The 18,285-nt window shown below is 46.3% G+C and overlaps 1 protein-coding gene across 1 annotated transcript in view; it reads left to right on the forward strand.

Moving 5' to 3' along the window:
• The window catches only part of pip5kl1 (phosphatidylinositol-4-phosphate 5-kinase-like 1), a 130,167-nt gene that overhangs the window by 38,062 nt on the left and 73,820 nt on the right, over positions 1–18,285 (forward strand). Inside the window, exon 2 of the mRNA XM_034192719.1 lies at positions 16,297–16,506. Coding sequence (XP_034048610.1) covers positions 16,297–16,506 — 210 coding nt within the window. The remainder of the gene's footprint in view (positions 1–16,296; positions 16,507–18,285) is intronic.

The raw sequence follows: 18,285 nt of genomic DNA on the forward strand, positions 1-18,285 counted from the left end.
CAACCAGCGTCTTAAGAGATTGTGTTTATTTACTTACTACTGATGGAAGTTCCTCAGATGTTTGAGGGATTCAGAAGTGCAAATATGTATTTCACCTGATTGCTGGCTGAGAAAATGTCATGTTCCCACACTGTAGAGAGTATGCGGCACAGTTCCACTTCATGGATGTTACACTGACTTCTATTTCTTTAAAATGAAGATGAAAAGAAGAATAACCAAAATATATGTGAAAACAACATAAAAAACAAACAACAGTAACAAAAACAAAAACAAACAAACAAAAAAACAACAAAATTACACCTTCAGAACAAGCACCAACATCCAGTCCTGAAATATTAAGCCAATATGGGGGTTTCCAGGGAGTGACTCCCAAAACAGTCACTCCCCATAGATCCCGATGTTAAAGTGCCCAACTTTAGTGAAATAAACATGTTTACATCCTGATACAAAAAAAAAAAAGAAAAAAGTTTTGGCCTGTATAGCTTGTTTCACTGTTCATGACAACTATAGGGGAGTGATTTGATTTATTTGTGTTGGGTGTTTTTTTTTGTTTGTTTGTTTGTTTTTTTGCAACTTATCAGTTTAAGCTATGTTTAGCCATAAAGAGATGAATAATTAGGGGTGTGGTCACATAGAGTGACAGCTGCGCATCAGAGTGAGGGCTACTCTAGCAGAGATTTCTGGCTGCTGTGGACTCGACCCGCTGTGCTAATCATTTGTCCTTTCAGATACAGATACAGATTCCTTTGTTGTGAAAGTGTAGTGACACGGACCCACAATAGGGGGCGCAAATGAACGGTCAATAGATGAGCCAAAACATAACAATTTAATGTTTTGAAGGTGCACAACGAATACACAGACAATCTCAGAATATGATAACAGTTAATCCACAAAGGTGACGTGTGGGCAGGCTCGAGGATAGAAGACGTCTGTCCTGAGAAGAGCCGGAACCACACGATTTCCGCCGCCACCGAACCTGGTGAATACTGGAGCCGCCAAGTCCCGAATTCCCAGGTGATCACCGTCCCCGACTGTCGGATCTGGTACTGCTGGCGAAGAACAAAGACAGTCAAGTGTGGATGTGTGTACACCCCATAACAACAACGGTGGGAATGCCACCTCCACCTCTAACACACACTCGTGCAGCGTCTGTTTAACCACTTATCTGACGGACGTAGGACGAAACAGTCGCGACCCACGCCGGTCCTCTGGTTGACAGCTGCAAAACAATAGCTCTTAGAATCAATTACTACAGGCAGAGAAAGTTACCTCCATTGAAGTACGATATCTCGGCAACGAGGTGGAGATGACGTCTGGTCTTTATGGAGTGAGATGATGTAGAGTAGATGGGTGACCAGGCTTGTTCGGGTGACGGTGGTAGAAGTCGGCCAGGAGGGCCGGATCCAGGATGAAGCTCCTCTTCACCCAGGAGCGTTCTTCGGGTCCATACCCCTCCCAGTCCACCAAGTACTGGAACCCCCGGCCCATCCGACGGACGTCCAGGAGCCGGCGCACCGTCCAAGCCGGCTCCCCGTCGATGATCCGAGCAGGAGGCGGCGCCGGTCCGGGAGCACAGAGGGGTGAGGTGTGGTGAGGTTTGATCCTTGAAACGTGAAAAACCGGGTGGATCCGCAGTGAAGCCGGGAGTTGGAGCTTCACTGCGGCAGGACTGAGGACTTTGAGGATCTTGTATGGTCCGATATATCTGTCCTTACGTTTCGGGGAGTCCACCTGGAGGGGGATGTCCTTCGTGGATAGCCACACCTCCCGCCCGGGCAGGTAAGCAGGGGCCGGGGATCGCCGGCGGTCTGCATGGGTCTTCGCCCTCGTCCGGGCCTTCAACAAGGCAGAACGGGCGGAGCGCCACACCCGACGGCACTTCCGCAGGTGGGCCTGGACCGAGGGCACACTGACCTCTCCCTCCACCATGGGGAAACAACGGGGGCTGATACCCCAAACACTTCTCAAATGGGGAGACGCTGGTGGCAGAGGACACCTGGCTGTTATGCGCATACTCGATCTAGGCCAGATGTTTACTCCAGGCCGTCGGGTATGCGGACGTCACACAGCGCAGAGCTTGCTCCAATTCCTGATTGGCCCGTTCTGCCTGTCCATTGGTCTGCGGGTGATACCCGGACGAGAGGCTCACAGTAGCCCCCAGTTCCCGGCAGAAGCTCCTCCAGACGTGTGAGGAGAACTGGGGACCACGATCAGAGACGATGTCGGTGGGTATCCCATGCAGACGGACGATGTGGTGGACCAGGAGGTCTGCTGTGTCCTGGGCTGTTGGGAGCTTCGGGAGGGCCACGAAGTGGGCCGCCATGGAGAATCAGTCCACTATCGTGAAGATGGTGGTGTTGCCCTGGGACGGCGGGAGGCCCGTGACGAAATCCAGGCCGATGTGGGACCAGGGGCGATGAGGCACAGGTAGCGGCTGGAGAAGTCCTTGGGACCTTTTATGGTCTGCCTTGCCCCTGGCACAGGTGGTGCAGGCCTGGATGTACTCCCGGACGTCGGCCTCCATAGACGCCCACCAGAAGCGCTGCCGGACAACTGCCACGGTCCTTCGCACCCCTGGATGACAGGAGAGCTTGGAACCATGACAGAAGTCCAAGACTGCAGCTCTGGCCTCTGGTGGGACGTACAAACGGTTCTTCGGACCAGTTCCAGGGTCCGGGCTCCGTGCCAGGGCCTCCCGGACGATCTTCTCCACGTCCCAGGTGAGGGTGGCCACGATAGTGGACTCAGGCAGGATGGGCTCCGGTGGATCCGACAGTGCAGTTTTGACCTCCTCTTCGTGTACCCGGGACAAGGCATCTGACCTCTGGTTCTTGGTCCCGGGGCGATAGGTGATCCGGAAGTCAAAACGCCCGAAGAACAGTGACCAGCGGGCTTGCCTGGGGTTCAGCCGCTTGGCGGTCCTGATATACTCCAGGTTCCGATGGTCAGTGAAAACCGTGAAAGGCACAGACGCTCCCTCCAACAGGTGTCTCCACTCCTCAAGAGCCTCTTTCACCGCAAGGAGTTCTCGATTGCCGACGTCATAGTTCCGTTCAGCCGGGGTCAACCTGCGTGAAAAGTAGGCACACGGGTGAAGAACCTTATCAGTCTCTCCGCTCTGGGATAGCACGGCTCCTATGCCTGAGTCAGAGGCGTCCACTTCAACCATGAACTGGCGGCTAGGGTCGGGCTGCACCAAAACTGGCGCAGTAGAGAACCGTCGTTTCAACTCCTTGAACGCGGCTTCGCACCGATCCGACCAGGTGAAGGAGACTTTTGGAGAGGTCAGGGCTGTCAGGGGGCTAACTACCTGACTGTAGCCCTTAATGAACCTCCTATAGAAATTAGCGAAGCCGAGGAACTGTTGCAGCTTCCTACGGCTTGTTGGTTGGGGCCAATCTCTCACCGCCGCAACCTTGGCCGGATCAGGGGCGACGGAGTTAGAGGAGATGATAAACCCCAGGAAGGACAAAGACGTGCGTTGAAACTCGCACTTCTCGCCCTTCACAAACAGTCGGTTCTGTAACAACCGCTGCAGGACCTGACGTACATGCTGGACATGGGTCTCAGGATCCGGAGAAAAGATGAGAATATCGTCCAGATATACGAAGACGAATCGGTGCAGGAAGTCCCGCAAGACGTCGTTAACCAAGGCTTGGAACGTCGCGGGGGCGTTGGTGAGGCCGAACGGCATGACCAGGTACTCAAAGTGACCTAACGGGGTGTTAAATGCCGTCTTCCATTTGTCTCCCTTCCGGATCCGAACCAGGTGATATGCATTTCTAAGATCCAGCTTAGTAAAGATTTTGGCTCCATGCAGGGGGGTGAACACGGAATCCAACAATGGCAACGGGTATCGGTTGCGAACCGTAATCTCATTCAGCCCCCTGTAATCAATGCATGGACGGAGTCCGCCATCTTTCTTGCCCACAAAAAAGAAACCTGCCCCCATCGGGGAGGTGGAGTTCCGGATCAGCCCGGCAGCTAATGAGTCCCGGATGTAGGTCTCCATTGATTCGCGCTCAGGTCGTGAGAGGTTGTACAGCCTGCTGGACGGGAACTCAGCGCCTGGAACCAAATCAATGGCACAATTGTACGGACGGTGCAGGGGAAGGGTGAGTGCCAGATCCTTGCTGAAGACGTCAGCAAGATCGTGGTACTCAACCGGCACTGCCGACAGATTGGGAGGGACTTTGACCTCCTCCTTAGCCTGTAAACCGGGAGGAACCGAGGATCCTAAACACACCCGATGGCAGGTTTCGCTCCACTGAACCACCACCCCAGACGGCCAATCAATCCAGGGATTGTGCTTCAACATCCATGGGAAGCCCAAAATCACGCGGGAGGTAGAAGGAATTACAAAAAACTCAATCTCCTCCCGATGGTTTCCAGACACCACCAGAGTTACTGGTTACTGGTTGCACCAGTGCTGGGGCTTGAAGGGTTAAATCCCTGCTCAGGATTGTAACTGGGAGTCGTGTGGCAATCTGTGTGTGTCCCACGTGAATGTTTTGACCCCCCTTTAGCCCAGTCTCTGAGGGCGGTTGTTGTTGTGGCCGTTTGGGGCAGTTTTTCTGTATGTGCTCCTTAGAGCTGCAGAAAAAACACTCCCCGCGGACCAGCCTCCTCATTTTGGCCCTGTGCGTTTCCCTAACAACGTCAGCAGGGGGAGCTGTTGCCCCACGGAGTGCTGCGGCTGTGGAGCGTGGGGAGGGCGGCCCCTTTTCGAACCCGGAAGGGAGAGGGACGGCGCGTATCCGGCCACGTCCTTCGCCTCGCTCCCAACGGCGTTCCTCCAACCGATTGTCTAACTGTATAACGAGATCGATAAGCCCATCTAAATCCCGCGGTTCCTCCTTAGCTACCAGATGCTCCTTCAGGACCGATGACAGTCCGTTTATGAAGGCGGCGCAGAGCGCAACGTTATTCCAGCCGGACCTCGCAGCCGCGATGCGGAAGTCGACTGCATATTCGGCTGCGCACCGGCGCCCCTGACGCATTGACAGCAGCATTGTTGAAGCGGTCTCTCCTCTGTTAGGGTGATCAAACACTGTTCTGAACTCCCCCACAAACCCAGTGTATGCTGATAACAACCGTGAGTTCTGTTCCCAGAGCGCCGTAGCCCAGGCGCGTGCCTTACCCCGAAGCAAATTAACAACATAAGCCACCTTGCTGGCGTCAGACGCGTACATCACGGGTCGTTGTGCAAAGACGAGCGAACACTGCATCAGAAAGTCCGCGCACGTCTCCACACAACCCCCGTACAGCTCAGGGGGACTTATGTATGCTTCAGGGGATGGTGGGGGGGTTTGTTGAACGACCAGTGGAATGTTAATACCTGGCACCGGGTCGGCAGGAGGAGGAGCCGCAGCAGCGCCCTGATCGCGCGCTTCCTCCTGTGCGGTGAGAGCCTCCATCCTGCGATTAAGGATGACATTTTGCTCTGACATCAAATTCAGCCGAGCGGTAAAGGCGGTGAGGATTTGCTGCAACTCACCGAGCACGCCTCCTGCAGACGCCTGTGCACCCTGCTCTTTCATTGGCTGTCCAACAGATGGATGACGCCCCTCGGGATCCATGACGCTGGCCGAGATATCCTGTTGTGAAAGTGTAGGGACACGGACCCACAACAGGGGGCGCAAATGAACGGTCAATAGATGAGCCAAAACGTAACAATTTAATGTTGTGAAGGTGCACAACAAATACACAGACAATCTCAGAATATGATAACAGTCAATCCACAAAGGTGACGTGTGGGCAAGCTCGAGGATAGAAGACGTCTGTCCTGAGAAGAGCCGGAACCACACGATTTCCGCCGCCACCGAACCTGGTGAATATTGGAGCCGCCAAGTCCCGAATTCCCAGGTGATCACCGTCCCCGACTGTCGGATCTGGTACTGCTGGCGAAGAACAAAGACAGTCAAGTGTGGGTGTGTGTACACCCCATAACAACAACGGTGGGAATGCCACCTCCACCTCTAACACACACTCGTGCAGCGTCTGTTTAACCACTTATCTGACGGACGTAGGACGAAACAGCTGCAAAACAATAGCTCTTAGAATCAATTACTACAGGCAGAGAAAGTTACCTCCATTGAAGTACTTGCTTGCCTCTACTGGTGGTTGGCTCTCACTGCGGTATTGTATCACTTCCTGTTCTGGAGCACAGCAGTGTTTTTCTGTATCTGTTAGCTGTTTAATCTGCGTAGTTAGATTGATCTAGTTATCTAGATTACGATTTGTTTCCCAATGTGAAACGTGCCTTAACTAAAGCACTCCTTCTGCTGAATCACCTCTAAATTATTTACACATTATTCACTTTGCGTGTTTTTAGGAATCCGCTAGCTTAGCGCAGCTACTAGCTCTTAGCCAGTTTAGCATGGCGGCTTCTCCTGTCTCTTCCGCACTTTTCTGCTCTGGGTGTGAAATGTTTAGTTATTCTTCGGCCTCCTTTAGCAGTAACGGTACTTGTAATAAGTGTAGCTTATTCGTAGCTTTGGAGGCCAGGCTGGGCGAATTGGAGACTCAGCTCCGCACCGTGGAAAATTCTACAGCTAGCCAGGCCCCTGTAGTCGGTGCGGACCAAGGTAGCTTAGCCACCGTTAGTTCCCCCCTGGCAGATCCCGAGCAGCCGGGAAAGCAGGCTGACTGGGTGACTGTGAGGAGGAAGCGTAGCCCTAAACAGAAGCCCCGTGTACACCACCAACCCGTTCTCATTTCTAACCGTTTTTCCCCACTCGGCGACACACCCGCCGAGGATCAAACTCTGGTTATTGGCGACTCTGTTTTGAGAAATGTGAAGTTAGCAACACCAGCAACCATAGTCAATTGTCTTCTGGGGGCCAGAGCAGGCGACATTGAAGGAAATTTGAAACTGCTGGCTAAGGCTAAGCGTAAATTTGGTAAGATTGTAATTCACGTCGGCAGTAATGACACCCGGTTACGCCAATCGGAGGTCACTAAAATTAACATTAAATCGGTGTGTAACTTATGTAACTTATGTAACTGTAATGTGGTCTATTAAACATTAGGTCTCTCTCTTCTAAGTCCCTGTTGGTAAATGATATAATAATTGATCAACATATTGATTTATTCTGCCTAACAGAAACCTGGTTACAGCAGGATGAATATGTTAGTTTAAATGAGTCAACACCCCCGAGTCACACTAACTGTCAGAATGCTCGTAGCACGGGCCGGGGCGGAGGATTAGCAGCAATCTTCCATTCCAGCTTATTAATTAATCAAAAACCCAGACAGAGCTTTAATTCATTTGAAAGCTTGTCTCTTAGTCTTGTCCATCCAAATTGGAAGTCCCAAAAAACAGTTTTATTTGTTATTATCTATCGTCCACCTGGTCGTTACTGTGAGTTTCTCTGTGAATTTTCAGACCTTTTGTCTGACTTAGTGCTTAGCTCAGATAAGATAATTATAGTGGGCGATTTTAACATCCACACAGATGCTGAGAATGACAGCCTCAACACTGCATTTAATCTATTATTAGACTCTATTGGCTTTGCTCAAAAAGTAAATGAGTCCACCCACCACTTTAATCATATCTTAGATCTTGTTCTGACTTATGGTATGGAAATAGAAGACTTAACAGTATTCCCTGAAAACTCCCTTCTGTCTGATCATTTCTTAATAACATTTACATTTACTCTGATGGACTACCCAGCAGTGGGGAATAAGTTTCATTACACTAGAAGTCTTTCAGAAAGCGCTGTAACTAGGTTTAAGGATATGATTCCTTCTTTATGTTCTCTAATGCCATATACCAACACAGTGCAGAGTAGCTACCTAAACTCTGTAAGGGAGATAGAGTATCTCGTCAATAGTTTTACATCCTCATTGAAGACAACTTTGGATGCTGTAGCTCCTCTGAAAAAGAGAGCTTTAAATCAGAAGTGTCTGACTCTGTGGTATAACTCGCAAACTCGTAGCTTAAAGCAGATAACCCGTAAGTTGGAGGGGAAATGGCGTCTCACTAATTTAGAAGATCTTCACTTAGCCTGGAAAAAGAGTCTGTTGCTCTATAAAAAAGCCCTCCGTAAAGCTAGGACATCTTTCTACTCATCACTAATTGAAGAAAATAAGAACAACCCCAGGTTTCTTTTCAGCACTGTAGCCAGGCTGACAAAGAGTCAGAGCTCTATTGAGCTGAGTATTCCATTAACTTTAACTAGTAATGACTTCATGACTTTCTTTGCTAACAAAATTTTAACTATTAGAGAAAAAATTACTCATAACCATCCCAAAGACATATCGTTATCTTTGGCTGCTTTCAGTGATGCCGGTATTTGGTTAGACTCTTTCTCTCCGATTGTTCTGTCTGAGTTATTTTCATTAGTTACTTCATCCAAACCATCAACATGTTTATTAGACCCCATTCCTACCAGGCTGCTCAAGGAAGCCCTACCATTATTTAATGCTTCGATCTTAAATATGATCAATCTATCTTTGTTAGTTGGCTATGTACCACAGGCTTTTAAGGTGGCAGTAATTAAACCATTACTTAAAGCCTTCACTTGACCCAGCTATCTTAGCTAATTATAGGCCAATCTCCAACCTTCCTTTTCTCTCAAAAATTCTTGAAAGGGTAGTTGTAAAACAGCTAACTGATCATCTGCAGAGGAATGGTCTATTTGAAGAGTTTCAGTCAGGTTTTAGAATTCATCATAGTACAGAAACAGCATTAGTGAAGGTTACAAATGATCTTCTTATGGCCTCGGACAGTGGACTCATCTCTGTGCTTGTTCTGTTAGACCTCAGTGCTGCTTTTGATACTGTTGACCATAAAATTTTATTACAGAGATTAGAGCATGCCATAGGTATTAAAGGCACTGCGCTGCGGTGGTTTGAATCATATTTGTCTAATAGATTACAATTTGTTCATGTAAATGGGGAATCTTCTTCACAGACTAACGTTAATTATGGAGTTCCACAAGGTTCTGTGCTAGAACCAATTTTATTCACTTTATACATGCTTCCCTTAGGCAGTATTATTAGACGGTATTGCTTAAATTTTCATTGTTACGCAGATGATACCCAGCTTTATCTATCCATGAAGCCAGAGGACACACACCAATTAGCTAAACTGCAGGATTGTCTTACAGACATAAAGACATGGATGACCTCTAATTTCCTGCTTTTAAACTCAGATAAAACTGAAGTTATTGTACTTGGCCCCACAAATCTTAGAAACATGGTGTCTAACCAGATCCTTACTCTGGATGGCATTACCCTGACCTCTAGTAATACTGTGAGAAATCTTGGAGTCATTTTTGATCAGGATATGTCATTCAAAGCGCATATTAAACAAATATGTAGGACTGCTTTTTTGCATTTACGCAATATCTCTAAAATCAGAAAGGTCTTGTCTCAGAGTGATGCTGAAAAACTAATTCATGCATTTATTTCCTCTAGGCTGGACTATTGTAATTCATTATTATCAGGTTGTCCTAAAAGTTCCCTAAAAAGCCTTCAGTTAATTCAAAATGCTGCAGCTAGAGTACTGACGGGGACTAGAAGGAGAGAGCATATCTCACCCATATTGGCCTCTCTTCATTGGCTTCCTGTTAATTCTAGAATAGAATTTAAAATTCTTCTTCTTACTTATAAGGTTTTGAATAATCAGGTCCCATCTTATCTTAGGGACCTCGTAGTACCATATCACCCCAATAGAGCGCTTCGCTCTCAGACTGCAGGCTTACTTGTAGTTCCTAGGGTTTGTAAGAGTAGAATGGGAGGCAGAGCCTTCAGCTTTCAGGCTCCTCTCCTGTGGAACCAGCTCCCAATTCAGATCAGGGAGACAGACACCCTCTCTACTTTTAAGATTAGGCTTAACACTTTCCTTTTTGCTAAAGCTTATAGTTAGGGCTGGATCAGGTGACCCTGAACCATCCCTTAGTTATGCTGCTATAGACGTAGACTGCTGGGGGGTTCCCATGATGCACTGTTTCTTTCTCTTTTTGCTCTGTATGCACCACTCTGCATTTAATCAATCAATCAATCAATCAATTTTTTATTGATTCTATAAACACCCATAGAAGTGATTAATATCACTTTGAGCAGATGGAATCAGTTAATCAGTGAAATCACCTGGTGGAGTCAGTGGCTGCAAAGAAAGCCTGCACCCTCATGGCTCTTTCTGGAACAGGTTGCCTACCCCTGACCTAGGTGATGAGGTGCAGATAGAGAACAGGTGTGCATGGAACATACCAGAAGGAGGGTGTGGCCAGACAGAGGGAAACACCCACCACCAAGAGCCAGCAGAGACAGACAGGAAAGACAGACCCAGACAGAAAAACCCCAGCTTGAGAATAAACAAAATGTAACTGAAAAACGCAAAGCCAAGAAATAAAATCTGGCAAAACCCAAATATTGACATGATCTTCTCTGCCATTTTGGTGACCCTCACAGGTCCCCCAATGATAACGGGCTGAATGTCTGTATTGTTTCTCCTGAAGTCTATGATTAGCTCCTTGGTTTTGGGTGTTCAAGAGCAGCTTATTTTCTCTACACCACATCATCAGCTGTTTCACTTCATCCCCGTAGGCATACTCATCTCCTCCAGTGATACAGCCTACCTCTGTGGTGTTTCAGAGCATTTCACAACAAACTGTCATGATTGGGGTTGTGGGGAGTGTTTTTGTTATATTGTTATTAATCTTGATTGTTATGGTTTGCTTGGGTTTTCTGTTGAGGGGCTTTTCTTGTCTGGTGTGTTGTGTGTTTCCCTCCTGTCCTCCTTCTTGCTTACCACACCCTGTTCCAGATCCTTCTTCACACACCTATCTTGCATTTCCTCCTTTTCACTCCCTGTATTTAAGTCACACCCTGTGCCTTATCAGGTTGCGTGATTGTTGAGCCCTGTGCCTCTTTTGAGCATTGTCTTCAGATTATCTTTTGTCTTGTATTGCCTACCCGTGTTTTTGATCTGTCTACCCATATTTTGGATCCTGTCTCTGCCTTGTGTTTCGGCTTTTGTTGCTTGTCATGGCTTGCCATTTTGTGTACCGAACCCAGCCTATACCTTCATTACACACTGTGTCTCAGACATCTGAATCCTGCATTTATGTCCAACCACTCCATAACATTGTGTCTGACACAAACATTTGACATAATATGGTTTGCTGTGCAGTTAATTGAACTAATGGACCATCAAAGAAGTCGGTGCTTAAGTATTTCTATTCTAATAAAATTTTAGTATTATTTCATTTATATTTTACCACTGTTATCACCAGGTTAGCACTAATTAACAGACAGCTTCAAATCAAATCAAATCAATTTTATTTATATAGCGCCACATCACAACAAACAGTTGCCCCAAGGCGCCTTATATTGTAAGGCAAGGCCATACAGTAATTCTGGCAGTTAGTGTGACTCGGGGGTGTTGACTCATTTAAACTAACATATTCATCCTGCTGTAACCACGTTTCTGTAAGGCAGAATAAATCAATATGTTGATCAATTATTATATCATTTACTATCAGGGACTTAGAAGAGAGAGACCTAATGTTTAATAGACCACATTTAACTGTTTTAGTCTGTGGTGCAGTTGAAGGTGCTATATTTTTTTTTTCTTTTTGAATTTTTATGCTTAAATAGATTTTTACTGGTTATTGGTGGTCTGGGAGCAGGCACCATCTCTACGGGGATGGGGTAATGAGGGGATGGCAGCTTGGTGACATTAGGTAAACTGATGGTGCAGTGGTTACTCAGGCAGTATGTTGGCCATATATTTTCACACCTGCACCCGCCACCGATCTTTTCACGCACAAAAAAGGGTTAAACAAACACCCAAAGTAAAGTTAGCCTGTTAGCCTGTGACCCTAAACAAAACCTGTGGTATAGGGTAGATTGAGTCTGGGATCTTGAACTGGTGCCACATGCTTTGGATGCTGAATAGCAATCGCCAAGGCAAAAACTTGGTCCATTCCTACGTCTCAAAAGTAACCACCTATCTGCCATAGCCAAACAGGTGTGCCCTAGGTTTTCTCCTGCCACTGTGTTCCTCAACACCAAGCCACCCGGGTGCTGTATCATGACCAGAGAAATGGGCAGTAAGAATCCTTTGGGAGACCTGGTACCAAAGACATCCAGTCCTCACCTGAGCAGAATAGATCAGTGGGCGTGTCACACTGCAGAATGGATCAGTAGGCATTTCTCCTCCTTTATTGGAGCGCCATATTTGAACACTCCCCTGCATTGCAATGGGCAAAAAACTCTCAGCCGTCTAGCAGACAAGAAAATGCTGATCTCACTGTTGGGAAAGTGTAGGTACACGGACCCACAACAGGGGGCGCAAATGAACGGATAATGGAGGAAGTCAAATACAACACTTTACTGTTGTGAAAGGGCACAACAAACACAACAGATTACAATAATAGACAAAAGGTCAAATCGCAACAGGTGTCGTGTGGGCAGGCTCGAAGATAGGAGACGTCTGTCCAAAGTAGAACCGGAACCACACGATTTCCTCCGCCACCAGACCCCGGGAATACTGGAGCCGCCAAGTCCCGAACTCGCAGGTGGCCACTGCCTCCGCGTGTCGGATCTGGTACTGCTGGCGAGGAACAAAAAAACAATTAAAGGTGGGCGCGTATGCACCCAGCAATTCACACGGCAGGAAAACCAACTCCACCTCTTGTTGGAAAAAGAGTCTGTTACACGATGCACAAAAAGTCACAAAAGGTTACTGTCGAATAAATCTCACAGCCAGCTGAGAACGTTACCTTCCTGGTAAAGCGATATCTCGGCAAAGAGGTGGAGATGACGTCTTGCTGATATACTGATGCTGATCAGATGAGTGGTGACAGCTGTCATAGGTGATGAGTGTCAGCTGTCACCCCGGCTACTCCTGTTAGGCGGCAGTGCCCTCTGGTGCCTGGAGCCCGCACTCCAGGCAGGGTGCCCTCTGGTGGTGGTGGGCCAGCAGTACCTCCTCTTCAGCGGGCCACACAACACTCACTCTGCAATGGCCCACTCATGGGCTCATCCTGAAAGGTGGGTGATGAGTAAAGCCACCTGGGCTGCATTAAAGGGGTATCAACACATTTCCAGATTGAAAGTCATAAAACACAAGAAGATGAATGACTGACATGTCGCTGATCTCTGCTGTAGCATTCAATGGTGGGAAGTCAAGGGTCAAAGAAGAGATCTATGTGGAAGTCCTGTGACGCCAGGGCAGCACTCTCTGTTGTCGCTATTGTTCGTGGATTGGCAGCTAGAATTGGGTCCGCCATAAAAGTAATGGCTCTTTATTTGATTAGTCCCTTGCAGATCTGCATGGTTCTTATTCCCTCCACAGTTCATCTGGCAGTTCCCCACATCTGTCGCATTCACCCCACCTTTCACATTTCACACGTGAAACCTGTTAAGTCTTGTCCCTGTCACCTCCAAATTACTACCCCAAATTGTGGATGAGACACCAGCCTATATAGTTTAGTGTCTCCTTGATGTGTGATGTAGTGTCCATGTATCATCAATGTCTTGCTGATTGTGAGGGACACGGCTATGAAGAATGTTGTTAGGAGTCAACCAGTAACATCCTTGATCCCTCCCTCATTCTTGAGTTATCCTATACACATGTGGACTTTCCTGGGATGTCAGGTGAGATTCCTTGGAGGGGGAGGATACTGTCATGTTCACATTCTGTTCACTGCTGGTGCTTTTATTTTGTCACTCCTCCTTTGCGTTAATTTCTGTGGCTTTGGCACACTGGTTTCCAGTTGACATGCATGCTCGTTTCCACATTCAATAAGGCTTTTTTTTAGCCGTTCACAGCCCTCACTCCAGTGCCAGAACATCTAGCACCTATGGCAGTCTTCTCATATCTGTTCCTTGTGTTTGATTTCTTGTTGCCGACCCACACTGGCTTTTTGTGTCTTCTGGTTTGTCCACAGACTGCCTTCTCTGTGCGCACTCAAAAAACTGACTCATTGGATTGGATTTCCATCTAATAAATATATGTAGTTCCAATTAATTTAAATTATCTTGCATAGATATGCTTTGTTTGAGTTGGGGCTACATATATTTATTAGATGGAAATCCTGCACACAGTTGAATTGAGTTCATGCAATGAGTCATTTTTTGAGAGTGCTTTGACCATCAGCCGGTGTTTCCGTGTTAGCCACCTGCTCAGTCCTTCACAGACATTGTTGTAATGTGGACCGCTACTCTAGTGTGTTCTGAAATCTTCTTGTCCAGTGTTTTTATTAAAACATCAGTGTGTTTCTCTGCACAGGGTTTCCTGCCCACACTCAAAAAACTAAACTCCATTCAATTATGTGCAGTATTTCTGTTGTGGATAGAGGTCCGGATAAGACTGAACTGTTACAAATGATGGACTCAAACACTGGGAGCAAAGAAGAGAACGGGTTGTGAATGAAAAGAGATTTATTTACAATAAATAAATAACTGAAAGTGCTGTGCTGGGGATGCCTGTAGAGCCAAGACAGGGCCTGCTTGTAGTGGTGGAAATCTGGGAGCTGCAGTGCACACCGAGTCAGGCTTGAGAGTTTGAGAATAAGCTGGAATCCTGGATAATGGGACTGGAACTGGAGCCAGGTGGGATGCACAGAACCGAGGCCGAGGAGAACAGAAGGTGAGTGAATGCACTTGTAACACAGGAAGCCTTAAACAACAGCTTAAGGCAGGAATGTTCACAGTTCAGGAAATAAAGTTCACTGTTTAAGAAATAAGGTTCACTGCTCAGGAACTGTTCACAGTTCATGAATTGTCCTCAGATGTTAGAGGTCAGATGCTATGCATCTTACGACGCAGTTCCAATTAAGCTTGGCTTGGTTTTAGAAACGACTTGACATTTCCCAGTACTTCTGCATATCAGTTCATATAGTTCTTGAAAACAGTTCTTGGTCATGCACAGTCACAAACAGGAGCAGAGTGAGAGCAGAATCTCACAAACTCAGAGTCATGCAGAAACATAGCTGTACGAGGGAGAGCAGCGTGTTCTGAGGCTGAGAGCAGCAGGGAGTTCCAAAGTGATGTAGTGCTGGAAGTAGCGTGGAGGCGAGGGGCACTGCAGCATGTAATCTGCGCAGGAAGGTGTCTGGAAACACCAAAAGGTCAACGAGCTCTATTACGGAAAACAGAGGATGCCAGATTACCTTGAGAAGAGCTGTAGGAAGCGCAGATGTAAGAACGCATGGAAGCGTCTGTGCAGTCATTCAGGAATCAAGATTCTGGCAGTGACTGAGCCCAAAGCCCAAAGCTCATGAGCATCAGGTGCGAGTAGAGGATGAGCAACAGGTGTTCCTCGGCTGTACAGCGCATCACCTGGAGTGAAAACAGACAAACAGCACACAAGAGGACAGGAAGGGAGTGGAGAGAGGCAGACAAAAGGCTGACCACAACAATTTCTATCTAATAAATATGTAGCTCCAACTCAAATTAGGCAGATCCATGCAAGATAATTTAATTTAGTTGGCACTACTACTACTGCACATAATTGAATTGAATTCATCCAGGGAGTCAGTTTTTTGAGTGCACGCTGTACCTGCTACTCAGGAACTGGTTAAAAATACACCTCTGGTCACTAGTATGAAGTCATACATCACCTATATATTTGTAATATGACCTTTGACCTTTGGTACACTGCAAAAATACAGCTGAGAGTTCTTCATCAGGCTAAAGTTAGCACAGCTAAAGAAACAGTATGTTGTTGTCTTAACAATACTCCTTATGTATAATTTGTGCGATTAATTCTAGCATCTAAAAATGTAGGTACGGGTTAATGTGAGATTTCTGTAAACCAACTGAATGTCTATGCTGTAGTTATCTCTTGATGACTTCATTTCTGACATTGTGGAGGAAAAATAACAAATATCATGTCTCTGTCCAAATACTTATGGACCAGACTCTACTCATGTTTTGAACACTGTCCAGAAATCAAATCTGTGCTTCTGCTGTTGGAAGTGATCTTATTCTTTAGATTAAGTCATTTTCTTAAAGTTCTATGATTATTTCATCATTTTCTGCTGTAACTGTTTCTTTGACCTCATCTGTTAAAAGTCACTCAACACTTTAATCTTTCGCATATGTTGCATCTTATTAAAAAAACAAGTTTTTTGTGTACAGTCATTTTAAAGATACTAGAATCTAGGCTTCAGACTGGAGCTTGGCAGTAAAATGTGTTACGCGGCTGCTGGGAGCTGCTTTGTGCTGGTATCCATGGTAACAGTGTCAGAGGAGCTTTGTGTTTGTGGCCTCTCCTGGCTTCCACTTTGATTTCTTTCTGTGTGAGTGTGACAGCAGCTCCATTTGTTTGTGTCACAGATGGAGATGTCGGCGCCTGCAGGCGGCACGTCTGACCGCGCCCGGCGCTCGGACACGGTGAAGAGGAGGAGGCGTTGGGGGGGTTTGAGGCAGCGGTGGAAGCTCCTGGGTCTGTTTGAGATCGATCAGCAGCATGAGTTCTACAGCCTGACCTGCATGATGAAGGAAGGTTTGGGTGCAGCCATCGAGAGCACCGACAACACTCCCAGAGTAAGTTTAACATCTTTAAAACCTGCTGACTGGCCTGCAAGGCAGCGCGAGCTGTGCTTTCATTTCGGGTTCCAGTGGAGTGGAATCATTCCGATCACTGACTCCACACATGAACCTCATTAAAATGATGACACAGATGAACATTTCTACATACGACTCAAAACACTCAGAGTCATTCATTTTCTAAACCCGCTTACTCCAACCAAGGGTCACAGGGGGTGGAACCTTTCCCAGCAGTCACTGGGTGGGAGGAACATGCAGACTCCACACAGAGAGGACCAGGTGGGAAGCGACCCCAGGACCTTCTTGTTGTGAGGCATCAGTGTGAACCACTAAGCCGCCGTGCCGCTCACACACAGACTGACTTACTGTCGTCAATTGAATTATGATTTTGTTCAGTTTTTGCTGCTCAGACTGCAGCAGGATCAAGCAGCAGATTCACAACGTCTTCTGAACCTGTGCACCTGCACAGCAATGCAAACAGGGTATTTTTTTTTTCACTAACTTGTTTGTTTGTGTCTGTGTATCTGTCTGTCTGGTTGTGGGCCAGATAACTCATAAACAGTCAGATGGATTTTCATCATACTTACTGGGAATATTACTTGGGGTGATAGTGTAAGGTGATTACATTTTGGCATAGATCAGTCAACGTCAAAGAAAACATGGTCCTACAAACTCCTTAATATATGTATTTTGCAACAACCAAGAAGCCGAGATAGAAGATTTGAAGCATATAGTGATCAGGAAAATATCTGCGATCGATTGTATGGATGAGGTCATAATGAAGTGAATCAGAAATCTTTCATTCTCTTTTCTTCCATCCTTTCCTTCACCTGAAATCACACTCTTGTGGATGAGATTCACCAGCAGTTGCTGGTGCTTCACGTACATTACAGAATGACTTTTTGTTCTTTTTGTTTCCAGCCATCACAACTGTCATTTTTTAGAATTCTTTTCTTCTTTGAAAAACATAGGGATGTGCCCTATAAAATGCAATGAGTGAATTGATGGATACATTAGTGATAAGTTGTTAATACGATAACTCAAAAATGATAAGTGCTCTCATTTTATAAGTCTCCAAATTAAAAGAACATGCAATAAAAACAGTCTGATTAAAATCTGATGAAATTTGATGCACCAGACCAGAATATTTTGAAACATTAAAATATTTTTCCACTGCCTCCAACCACACATTCTCCTGTATCTATTCTTTAATTCCGGTTTTGATTTCCTGTTCTGTTGTATGTTGTGTCTTGAATTTGCTCATGCACTGGCCATAATCCTCCTTCCTGCTGCTTCTCTTTTTACTCCACTTATTATTATGATGTCAGGGATGTCACAGCATATACATCCATGAGATATTATACAAGCAAGACAAAGTTACATTTGGTATTGATTTGTTGCATCAAAGTTCACCACATATTAATCAGTTTGTCCTCAGTATGTCCTCTTTTTAATTTAAAGACCCTTGCGTTTATTGTTTTTGAGGTAACGTCTGCACAAGCTGGCTCACTTCTTATGCTTTTTTTTTTGCTTTCCAAGTCCTACACTTTTAGCAGGAAACCTGCCTTCAGCGTGTGATCAGCACCACGGACAGTTACCCTTCAAGCTGAATAACGAAGACTTTTATAGAAACACGCTGAGCTCTTCGGTTGTCGGTTGACTATAGATTTCTTCTGAGTCCTTTGGCTCCCAGAGTAAAAGCACCTGCAGATTATTTACGGACTGTAAGTCGAGGGTCTGTTTGTGTGTTTGTGTGAACCTTGTGACAGACTGTTG

The sequence above is a fragment of the Thalassophryne amazonica genome, chromosome 17 (genome assembly GCF_902500255.1).
Source record: "Thalassophryne amazonica chromosome 17, fThaAma1.1, whole genome shotgun sequence".
Classification (NCBI taxonomy): Eukaryota; Metazoa; Chordata; class Actinopteri; order Batrachoidiformes; family Batrachoididae; genus Thalassophryne; species Thalassophryne amazonica.